This window comes from Ambystoma mexicanum, chromosome 8, assembly GCF_040938575.1.
Source record: "Ambystoma mexicanum isolate Mex_15411 chromosome 8, UKY_AmexF1_1, whole genome shotgun sequence".
Lineage (NCBI taxonomy): Eukaryota > Metazoa > Chordata > Amphibia > Caudata > Ambystomatidae > Ambystoma > Ambystoma mexicanum.
In genome coordinates, this window is record NC_090929.1 from 1,514,971,965 (window position 1) to 1,514,984,557 (window position 12,593).

General features: G+C 44.4%; 1 protein-coding gene across 6 annotated transcripts in view; it reads right to left on the minus strand.

Annotated features, from left to right (window-relative positions):
- The window catches only part of SH3PXD2A (SH3 and PX domains 2A), a 1,212,758-nt gene that overhangs the window by 734,413 nt on the left and 465,752 nt on the right, over positions 1 to 12,593 (minus strand). For all 6 annotated transcript variants that reach the window (XM_069611721.1, XM_069611718.1, XM_069611722.1 and 3 more), the window contains one exon: positions 3,730 to 3,806. In XM_069611721.1, coding sequence (XP_069467822.1) covers positions 3,730 to 3,806 — 77 coding nt within the window. The remainder of the gene's footprint in view (positions 1 to 3,729; positions 3,807 to 12,593) is intronic.

Sequence of the window (12,593 nt, forward strand, 5' to 3'; positions counted from 1 at the left end):
GCATCTGTGCTATATTTGTTTAAAGGATTTGTTTTACACAATATTGCATATATGTTTTAATAATTGCTTTACATGTATTTTATTAAAATGTTGATTTCATATGCATTTATGGGAAAGGCCAATATTATTTTGACCATAACACAATACATAAATCACGCTGACCCAAGTACGTCCGTACATTAATAGAGTTTGGCAGTATTACCTCAGCTAATACTGCCAAACGCGTGACCAGGCCCTAAGCAAAATATATATATAAAGAGTCACTAAAGAATAAGGATAAAGCTATAGAGACTGAAGTTGATATAGGAGCATTTATATAAATATGGACATTGGCACTTGCGTTGGAGCGAGTAAACAAGGAAAGATTCTCATATGACAGGATACACTGAAAAGACTCAGTAAGAATACTCGGGAAATGACCGCATGCAAATTAGAATTCTTGGACGATTTTCCTGATGTCATCTTTTCCAGATTGGACAATGCGCTCCCAGACAATCTCGCTGCAGACAGCCATTTCCGGTTCACGGAGGTCAGAGGTCGTGTCAGCGGTGGATGGGGGTAAATGGCGCCTTTCTGGATGGAGCATGCCTGCTCGATGAACTCATGACATTAATTCCCTCTACTGGTCTACGGTAGACTTCCTGTCTGAGACAATGATATCGGAGTACACAGCAGATGAGGCAATTTTCTTTTCAAATCGAGGATCAGGTTAAAGCTATGACTAAGGGACCACACATACAATGTCTGGCACTAAACGGAGCAGAGCGCCCAGTATACCCCAATAGGTTGGTGATGGGTTAGGCTCTTAACAGCGAAAGGACTTGATAGAGTGGAACAGCTGCGCGGGCCCTGCGTAAAATCATGGGCGTCATTTTAGGAGGTGGCAAGGGTGTTTGCCCCCTCAGCTTTTGTAGCACGCCATTTTGTCTCACTCATTTGGCAAGGTCCCCATTCCTTTAGATGTCATGTCCCCCAACATTTTCAGCAAAGTTGCTCCAGGGGTTACTGTGCATAGGTTTGTGTCTTTTTAAGCTGCAAATACCAGAGGGCAGAGCAGCACAAGACTCTTCTGGGGGAGACTAAGCCCCTGTTCAGCACAGGAACTTTCCCTTCAGACTCGATCTCACTAACGAAACTTCCCAACATGCACTGGTCCAAAACAATGCATGCAGCACTCACCCATCAACACTATTTCACAGCACTCATTTAACACGGGTACTGGTGTACGAAAGCTCGTGTGTAAAGGGAGTGTTGTGACGTCATGGTGTACACTGTGAGCGTGAAGGTTGGAGTTGGAGTTTGCTGGACTTTGATGTTTGCATTTCTGGAACCGTTGATTTGCACTGAGTGTTTACCTGTAAAGTCGGATTTCCGACCTTTTTACACCTTACCTTTTCTTTTATAGGAAGTCAGCCGGACTTCCCGTAAGAATGACCCACTAATTCCCCTCTGTTTTATGGAAAGTGCAGCTTTTCACATACGTATACATATACCGTTTCCCGAATACAGTGGAACACAGCTGTGCTCCATTTATGTACTCGGTATGCAATGCTTCTGCCCAACTCCTCCGTTTTGTTCATCTGGTAGAAACGCCGGGGGTGTGTGTCTGTGCATACGTGTACCATTTTTGCACATATGTGTGTGTTTTCCGCATGTGGTACGGGTGCCTGATCCATGAGTGTTGCCCATCTGTTTACACCAGGTGGAGGTCGTGTGTCCTGTTTTTCTAACTTTTCGCGCATGCTGTGTTTTCCCTGTGTTGTGTACACGTGTGCCCAATTCATAAGACATGGGTGATGCTTTATCGTGTGTGTGCTTTGTTCTGTATTGGTTTTCTTATACTACGATTCTGTTTCCACATGTTTATACTTCCTGCATGCGTTGCATGATGGCATGGCATGTGTATTTTCCACCTCTTCTCCTTGGTTTTTGTATGTTTTGTATGTGTTGTGTGCCTCTCCAAATATATATATTTGTTGCTCTTTTGCAGCACAGTAGATATGTAGATGGGTTTTTCTAATTCAGTAACGTGAATGACTCGAAATTGCCTGGTTCGAATTGTACAATCTTTCTGGTGTTCGCGAGCTCCGCCTAAGGTGTAGTGTGCCAAACATTTCGAGAATTCAAATAGACAATTTTAAGATATTTGTGTGAAAAGATTTTTTCTTACTGAATGGAAACCCTCACAACAAAACAACTTCTTTTTGAACTTTAAAACATTCTCAAATGTGGTTCATGTCAGAATGTGGCCAAAGGTATGGTTTGTCAGTTTCATGGACGCGTTCAGTCCTATGAGAAGCGTCATGGCGTCATTATGACGGTGCTGCAGACGTGGTCATTCATTTTTAGGATATCCTTCTCAATTATTACTTCTCGAACTCTTCCGAATACATTTCATTTTTTAATTTTATGTCTCGAAGTGAAGATTTAGTGAGGGCAGAGGTGTTTTATGGAAGATATTTTTCAAGAAAGCTACTTTTAAGTGAAATGTTTCCAGAGAAAAAACACACACATCAAGGGAGCCGGATAACCGAATGTCACCATGAGTAAGGCACTCCAGAAGCTGGGGCCTGACAATAGAACATGCATGATAACCAGGTACCCTGCACACATGCTCCATTTACTAGCACGCTACAATCCAGAATGGTTTGTTACCAGCTTTTTTGCCACTATCATTTTTTCTTTATTTTGTTATTATGTTATTATGTTTGAACAGTTTCCATGCGGCGAGAGCAGCTTTAAAGTGCTTAGGCACTAGTGATGACGCGTGAGGGTCACCGTAGAGCTGGGGTTGATGAACAGGTGTGTGGGACGTATCAGCTGGATTGGTCATCAATAGGGTCTTCTGGGAACCCGTCTGGCATGGGCTCTAGGCCTGCTCAGTCCAGGTTTCGTTGCAGGTTCTTTCACACCCCTCCTAGGGTCTTCAGTTTATCAACCGGAGCGCAGGTCTGGAGCACCAGCATTTGGAGTGCCTCCAATAAAGGCAATGATGTGCTGGAACATCGAACCTCCGGGATAATAGCGTGCCAAATAACAAAAACCTTGGGGTACATATATCACACACACTTTATTCAAATGGAACTTCAGTTTAGACTGGCTCTCTTCTTCTGCTACTTCTGAGGGAGCATGTCTTCCACCACCCCCACCATGCTCGCCACCAGTGCCTGTAGTAGCACAGGCAGCCCACGTGTCCAAGACAAAAACCACAAAAGGGGGAACTGAAAAAACTGCTAAGCAACTTTGGACCAACATAAGGCCAAAGCAGTTTGTATTAAGCGGACCTGGCTACACTGGAGGACCCCATCCATGCCACTTCCGGTCCACGGCTCAGACCGAAAGTGGTATTTTGATGCTGCCCCACGGTCCTAAATTCCTGGGTACTACAAGTCTATAGTCAGGGTTACTGTTGATCAAAGTCTTCAGAGGAATTTGTAGACATACAGTTAATGTCAACATGAAAATTAAATCCTGGACACTCGCTTACATGAATATATGCAAACCTGTAAAGGCTAGCTGACACCATGTAAATGCAAGCCAGCGCTAATTCCGACAAGTGCGTAATAAACTTAAGTTCCCTCTTAGTCGATGGACCATAAGTAGGTAGATGAGGATTAGCAGTTCGCAGGAACTGCTAGTGGGGAAGCATTTCATGCGGTCATACATTTCTTGGATAGGTGTGTGTACTGTCAGTTAGGAAAATAATGCAAGGATGCAAAGGAATCTTACCCTGCAGTACTCATCGATGGGTTTCAGTCGCCTCACTGCAACATCCCGAATGTGGCTCCTGCGGAAGAGGACCTTGCCTAAAGAAGAGAAAGCAAAGGGATATGGCCGGTGTCTCTTGGAAGAAAACAAAAACATAAAGCAACCACAGCACTGAAACAGCACTCTTGGACCTCAAAATACAGATGGATGCCATTAGAGACTCAGGGAAACTTTGCATTCTCCTGTTGTTGGACCTCTCAGCAGCGTTCGACCTGGTGGACCACGACAAACTCTGCAACTCACTTGCCCGTGAATTCAACTTCTCTGGGGCTGCCACTGCTTGGGTGAAATCTTTCTTAACTGACCGCACCTCCAGAGTGTCCATAGGCAAAGAAGCAGCCAACCCCATCCCAGTCCCCATAGGAGTACCCCAAGGCTCTTGCCTTTCTCCCACGCTGTATAACGCATATACCAAGCTCCTGTTCTCTGCACTTGACGATATGGGTGTCATTTACACTAATTTTGCGGATGACACCCAGATCCTCATACCTCTTACAGGCAACTATGACCAGGACACTTTAGCTATCAATAAAATTTATGTCATCATACAAAACTGGATGGCTTTGAACAGCCTATGTCTTAACGATGAGAAGACGGAAGTCCTCATCGTAGGAGCTCCAGCCAAGTTAGCAACCCTTCAGCCAGAATATTCAACTATCAACATCGACGGCACCAATATCCCAGTGTCAAAACAAGTAAAAACACTGGGCGTGTACTTCGATGCTAGCCTGACCATGACCAAACAAATCAATGCACTTTCCTCCTCCACGGCCTACACTTCCAAATTAATCGCACTCAGCCGACAATTTCTGACCCCAGCAAACTGCCTCACCCTGGCCAGAGCACTGGTCCTATCGAAATTGGACTACTGCAACGTATTACTACTGGGCACATCCAACACCAACCTAGCCAAAATGCAACTTTTGCAAAACAAAGTCCTGAGGGCAGCACTAGGCATAAAAAAATCAGACCATATATCCAAGACCAGGAAAGATGCCCACTGGCTCCCCATCAAAGCCCGCATCATTTTCAAAACACTATGCATCACCCACAAATGCATTACTAAAAAAGGACCTACCTACCTCAATAACACTCTGCATCCTAAAACTAACATAAGATTACTGAGATCCAACGACAAACTCCTCCTGGACCCCCCTCGATTCAAAACCACTAGAGCAGGGGGCAGCAGCTTCACCACTTTAGCCCCCAAACACTGGAACACCCTACCCATCACCATCAAAACAGCATCCTCCTTCAAGCTCTTTAAGAAACAGCTAAAAACCTGGTTATTCAACCAATATTAGCACCCTAAGATAGGACCCCTCCATCGGACACTGTTGTAAATACTTAGGCCACTGTATATTTTTGTGAATATGTTGTAACCTATATCTTGTATTGAACCCTCTGTAATGTTTTGATTGTGACTAATTCCTAAGCTATCTTATAACCTCGCCGTGACACCTGAGGGTCTGGGCGTGTAACAAATATACAAAATAAATAAATAAATAAATAGGCTGTGATCAAAAGAGACATTTACCTTTAAGTAATATTTGCACATCGAGATCATGATTGACCCCCTCTTACTCTATCAGAATGTTCAGAGCGCAGTCAATAACTACTGGTATTGACTGAGTTCTGAACATTCTAACTTCAAAAGCAGATATAGAAACAATTCAATTTACTGTCAAGATTTCCCTCATCAATGCACTTCCTCTCTGGAAGGACTTTTGTTTTTGCTGCAATATCCAATTTATCTCACAAGAAACACTTGTGTACAGGCGGGTAATACACGCCATATCACATCACATCATATCATGAGAAAGCTAAAACATAAGAAAATACTTTCACATTCTAATAGAGAAATTGTTTAGTTTTATGTGACGCCCAGTTCATGATCATGTTAAACCTGCTCCAGTTTAACTAATTTTACAATGAAAATGCTTAACTTCTGAAGACAATCATGTTATTTAAATACTACAATATATACGCCTTAATTTTCTGAGTTTGCCTATTTACTTTACTCACTATTAAAGTAGCGTTTTTTCACTTCACCACCAAAACTCGATTGCTCCTACCACTATGTGCTAATAGCCCATAGACCTCGGGAGGGGCCATTATTGCAAGGCTTTATTATCGACCAATTACGTAATGCATATGACAAACTTAATGGCCCCCTGGCATTTGAAAATTGGGTGGTACTATTACAGACCCTTGAGAGATGAAAGGCCGAGCTTGTCACCATTAGGCATGCACAACCGAGTAATCTGGACTAGGTGGCCAGCTAAGTAACCTGTAAAATAACTGAGAATAATTAGATTGCTAACTTTCTGAAACTCTGAGTAAACTACCAAATATAAAATACTTGAGGCTCCCGCAGTACTTCTTCTCACATCCACACTATGCAGTATTTCCCTAGCCTTGGTGCTGTGGGATGGGAGAACGGAGACGGAGAAACCTTAGACTATCTCAAGTTTAGAAGTAGAAGCAGTGGACCGAGGTGGTTGGTGCTAGAAGCCATCTCCGTTATGAAAGCTTAAACTGATTGAGGACACTGAATAGTGATAGGTAGCAGGATTCAGTAGGAGAAATTTGCTACTTTGGGATATTAAGTGCAGCAGACTCTGCCGATTTGTTAAAGGCAAATAATTTTAAGTTATTTCATTCAACACAAAATTGGTTAGGGTCCAGTTAAAATTCATTGACAAGGTTAACTGGTTCTGTGTGAAAATGTCACCAGAAAAATGTAGCAATCTGAAAATGTAGTCAGCAAAAAGTAGGTTTTAAAATATAGTCAGACCCTCCAGGATTTTGCAACATGATATGGCAAATTTTGCGGCACAAACCGTTATTTATGGCAGCATTTTTGCAGCACAATTTTTATTGACTGGAGGGTGCAAAATTGGTATATTGCAGGAAAGAGGCTGTGTGCAACGCTACAAGAGAGCCAGGTTGTCAATATATATATATATATATATATATATATATATATATATATATATAAAAGCAGACGTCACACTAGGGATAGTATTACTGGCACACCCTGTGTCTACGCCCATTTTCGAGTTTCGAAAAACAAACTGTAATACTCGGCAGCTTCCACTAGATGTCGGCCTATGCACAGCATGTGATCCAAGCAGATTCCACAACACAAGCCTCAGAAATATATATATCTTTTGTATCAAATAGGCAGAGTCCTAGATGTCTCTGGCTTGGCAGAACAGGGTATGTTTGGGCTACGTTTTTTGGTTTAATGTGCATGCCTATTTAATATAATTAACGTTATTAATCATTATCATTTGTAATACTGAAAATGTTCCCCTTCTATGTTCCTGAATCCTGCAAACACGCACACACCTTTCTCACCCAACACACCTCACACGTCTCACCAATTCCCCATCACAACTTGCATTTTTGAACCTCACGCTCAGTCATAAACATACTCACATGCTCTGTCACACTGCCAAGTCACAATTTGCACTCTGTAGTCCCTGCCAAACTCCAAATCGTACTCCCAACCCACACTGTACGCTCCCCAATTCCTCCAGCAGTATACAATCCTTCATTCCTGCATGCTACTTCTGCATCTTTCATCCTTTCTCCCATTCTATCACACTATTCCCTCATCCTTTCTCCCAATCTGCAGCTTACTGCCCCTCTCTGCTTTCGGCCCACTACTACCCCCGAGCCCACGTTCCTTCCACTTTCTGTACCTCCGCTCTCTCTCTGCTCTCTTGCTCACCACTTCCCCCTCTGACCCACTGCTCTCCCTCTGATCTCCCTTTGCTTTCTTGCCTACCACCCCACAGCTCACCCATCACTCACCCTCTCACTCCTTTCTCTCACATATTGTGATCCTTTTTTCAATTTTTGAAGATTTTGGCCTAAAAAATGGGGCATCTAAAAATAGATAACCAATTTTTGAAAATGAGCAGGCCACCTTAATCTCAAAGGTGACCTGCGCATTTCCACAGGGCTGAGCTGTAGCGCAAATGATGCGTTGGCCAGCCACCTTGAATATGTTTGTGTTGGAACTGCTCTCCTGACAATGGTCTATAGGCTCCCCGTGCATTTCACCATGACTGGTCCTTAAGGGTCCTGCCACTGTAAAATGCAACCCACAAAAACTCATTTCTATCCAATTTGGGGAACATAAATGCAAGTGAGACAGCAGCTGTCACACTTAAAAATGTTTTTTTTAAAAAAAAGTTTTGCACAAGTCAGTAGGGTCAGTCAAGACCCTGTAAAGCAGTGGCACCCCTCGTACACGTATTAAAAGTGGGCGCATAGGGTGGCCTACAATTGCTGCATATTTAAAAGCACATCTTGCTTGTCAATTTGGGATGCGCTTTTAAAGGCACAGAAACGCCCCCTGATTTGCGCTAAGGGGTGAAAAAGGACATCTGAATGGGTGCATATAAGAAGCATCCATTTTTTGTTGGCTCCAGCGATGAGATGTGCTTGCGCATTTCATTTCTTGAGTCCAAAAAAAAAATGTGAGAAACTGGCCCTTTGAGTATTTTTTATTTTTTAGCAAAAACTGCCATTTTTGTGTGTGTTTTTGCAAAAACGGCAATTTTTGTGCTTTTTTGCAAAAACTGACGTTTTTCACAGCATTTTGCGGGATTGCAAAATCGCTATAAACTGTAGGGTCTGTATAGTCATTCTGCCCAACAATGTAAGGTGTAAAAATGTTGCCAGTGACAAGGATGCCAAAACATCTATTTTTAAACACACAAAAGTACTATGCTCCAACTGTAAAAATTACCCAAACCCCTACTAAAACCAGGCAACCACCTGCCCTACACAATTACCGGAGGCCCATCCCTAACCGTTATTCTACCCCTAAGCCTTAGGCGTTCCTTAACTTAGCGCTCCAAAGCATCTAATTTGTATGTTACTCAATACAGAACTACAAATAAATAAATAAAAAATGTACAGTGACACAAACTAAAACCTCAAAACCAGGTCTCCACGAATTCCATAGCCCTCACCCTAACCAAACCCTTGCTCTTATGATAACCATAACCTTAGCTCAACCCCAACTCTAACTCTTTCCCTACCCCATGTGGACTTGGGAGGCAGGACAAAATGGGGAAGGCCGCATGAGAGAACCTAGACAGAGGCACAGTTTTGGGGCAGGAAATTAACTGACCCAGTGAGCGTGCGTTCTGTATGCAGACGGACCGGGTCCCCCCCTCTGAAACAAAACAGTCAGCCTACACCGAATAGAGGGAACACCAATGAATGAAGAACAGATGTATTACAGGCAGAGAAGTAGTCTTCTTGCCAGCAGAGTACGTTAGGGACACTGGACATGGACGATTGTCTACAGTGGGCACAAGGCGGAGCATTGATGGTAGGCATACTAGCTAGGGACACCTACTTGCATGGTAGCCAGGGGAATGGGGATTACCCTTGGAAGCAGTGGGTGGGGGGGAGAAGGGACCCCAAGGGAGGAAGGGAAGGGTTGGAGATGGAAAGGTTTGGGTGGGGAGGCTGCTGGGAAGGAAGGGAGGGGGTAGAGAGTGACTGGGGAGAGGGGAGAGAGAGAACAAAGAATGGGCAGCTGGTGAGCAATGAGAGGGAAAGAGGAGGAAAATAGCCAGTGGGGAGTTAGTGGGAGAGTGAATAGAAGGCGGCTGGTAGAGAGGATGAGGGCTGAGAGCAGGGGGAAAGAAAGAGAAAGAAAGGGATGGACAAAAAGAGAGGAAATAGAGAAATTGAGAGAAAGAGCAAAATAGAGAAAGAGAGAGCAAGAAAGAGAAAGAGGAAAACAGAGAGAGCGGGAGAGAGAAGGGAAGGGAAGGGAAGGTGAGAAAAGGAGAGGGAAGCAGGGGCAGAGAGGTCAAGAGGCCTACTGGTAGAAAAATAGAGCAGGTTGGAAGGGGAGAGAAGCAGGGGGTTGCAGGGGTAGACAGACCGGCAGGCCTACTGGTGGAAAATAGAGCAGGTTGGAAGGGGAGAGAAGCAGGGGGATGCAGGGGCAGAGAGACCGGCAGGCCTACTGTTGGAAAATAGAGCAGGTTGGAAGGGGAGAGAAGCAGGGGGATGCAGGGGCAGAGAGACCGGCAGGCCTACTGGTGGAAAATAGAGCAGGTTGGAAGGGGAGAGAAGCAGGGGGATGCAGAGGCAGAGAGACCGGCAGGCCTACTGGTGGAAAATAGAGCAGGTTGGTGGATGAGGTTGAGAAACGGGTAAGAATGGAGAAGGGAAGGCAGGAAAAGGTACCTTCTGAAAAGGGTCTCCCCTCAGCTTCTTTGCCCTCACCCGTCAGCAGACCACCGCCAGTAACCAAAAGAGAGCTAGGCGCCTACTCTAGAGCCCGTCCCCATGATGGACATAACAGGTGGAGCTGGTTTCTGTCTGTTCCCAGGGCTCAGGGAAGGCTTGTGACAGGAAAATAGTAGGAGCGTTTAGTTATGGGTAGGACCAGTGTCCCTCCAGAGCCTGCCCCAGTTTCTGTGTGCGTCCCAGGGCTTGGTGACAGGAAGGGGAATGGAAAGTACAGGGTGCAGAGCAGGTGGGCAGATCAAAAGGAGCCAGTCCCAGGCTGCAGCTGTAAACACAGATCTATGTTGGCTGGGAATAGGTTTAACAACAGGAGGAACTAGTTCCTGCAGGGAATGGAGTCCTGGGTAGGAGCATGGCTTGGGTTCCACAACCTCCCCACACATACCACACAGTGGACTACACACAATAGCAGGAACTGAACACAGGTCCGCATGGCAAGACAGGGTCTCACTCACACACACACACACATGCACGCACACATACACACACTAAAGACACAATAGGACTCATTACAAACAATGGTGCCGGTAAGCTTGCTGGAACTGTTGTTTGTGGACTGGCATACTACAGGTCTGCCTGCCGGAGCCGCCGTGCCTGGCAGGTCTGACCCTGCCGGACACAGCGGCCACGGTCGGCAGACCATCACGGAAGCGCTGGCACCGTTAATAATGGTGCTGCTGCTTCCGTGTTCCCCATTCCCATAGAGTCCCATGGGGCTATATGGGAATGGGGAATTACTATTTACCGGCGCCTGACTTTCTGGACCTCCACGGTTGTAATACCCCAGTGTTACCAGCAAGTCAGGTGCCGGTAAATATTTCCGGGTCTGGCGGCAACCCACCAGTAATACCGGCACAGTTACCGCCGGACCCGTAATGAGGCCCAATGTCTGCTATCAATACAGTGCAGGAAGACAGGGTAAACGGTGGGCAATGTCCAGTGTGCCAGAAAACAAGCAACTATAGAGATCATAATGAAAAATACAAAACGCAGTGAGCAGAGAATGTTGGGACTAATTACAGTGAAGCGTCAATGCAATAATCAAATACAGGACAAAATACAAACACAGGAGAACAGCAGGCACTTGGTAGAAATAAACCACAAGCATAAGCAGCACAGAATCTGTAGTCGGGTGCGAGTGGGTAGGTTCATATGCAGGGAAAATTAATCTACAGTCACATACAGTGCAAGATGGAAAATATATTTGGGAAAAATAAGTCACGCAATGCATTGGTAAAATGAAATGTAAAAAAACAAGCAGAAGTGAAGGGTATCCGGAGTCCTCATGGGGAGACTGCCATTTCCATATCCATACTATACTGTTACCACTAGGTTTATCCTAAACACTACACTGTGCCACATCACCATCCCTCCTCTACATCCCCATCCCTTCTAACAAAAACCTTTACCCTCTTACCTCTAGACTTACTATAACCCTTACTTTAACAATTAGCCAGGCCCTTACTCTATCCTAACCTCTAACCAAACCGCAACATCGCCAGCCCTTAACAACTACACTTAGCCGTAACCTAATTTTAACCAAACTCTTTACTCTAACCCGAACCCCTAGCCTTACCTCATCTCCTATCCTAGCTCTACACCATAAAAAGCACTGCATTTTTGGCTACTTTGCAGCTGGATTTGTTGACTACGTTTTACTTGCCGACTTTTTCTCTCCAAAGGTATTTTCTCCACAGTGTTTTCACTGACTTCATTTGAGTTGGCTACTATACTGAATACACAGGAAGACCCTAAGCTCTGGACCAGGGTATTACCATAACAATGTATACTGAAGAAATATCCAGGTTAACTGTCATTTTCAGATCAAGTGAAATAAATAATTTTGATACGCATTACTTGAATAGAGTCCTCGGGATACTCCTTCAGTATACATTCATTTGAGTTGGCAACATTTTCACTAGATACCACTTAACCTAATAAAAAAGTTGTTACTTTCTACCTTTTTAGTTTTATTTCAATGTGAATCAATTAATATTTTAGACTGTTTTCTCTAAATTTCCATTTTGTACAATTTAATTGGTTCAATGATCAGGTGGCCTGAGCTCAGGAGTAGGAAGATGAGGAGAAGTTGGGCCTCTGCAAATGAAAACATATTACAGGGCAGCAATAATAAAGTGATGGAACTTTTGCTAAATCCAATGCATGGACCGAGAATCGATCTTTTCTCTTTTCGGGTGTTGAGAAGTCAAGAGCATCTGTGACACAATGCACTTAGATTTAACTCAGTGTATCTCTTTAAGAAATTATAATTAAAGTAATTGAGGTACATATGGGAAAGGTGGCATCACATTTTGACAAGTTCCCCACCTTTTGAAACATTTGCACATTGGATAATGTGTTGGTATATGACCCGTGAGCAAGTCCCCTGGCTGGTTCAGGGGACCGCCACAGCAGTTTCTCAGGGGACTGGGTACTACCCAGAGCCAGTTGATGTTGAGGATAGGGGTGATCTGTGGAGGAACCTCTGGTCACTTTACCCTGGTTTGCAGCATATGGCAGGTGACAGTGACATT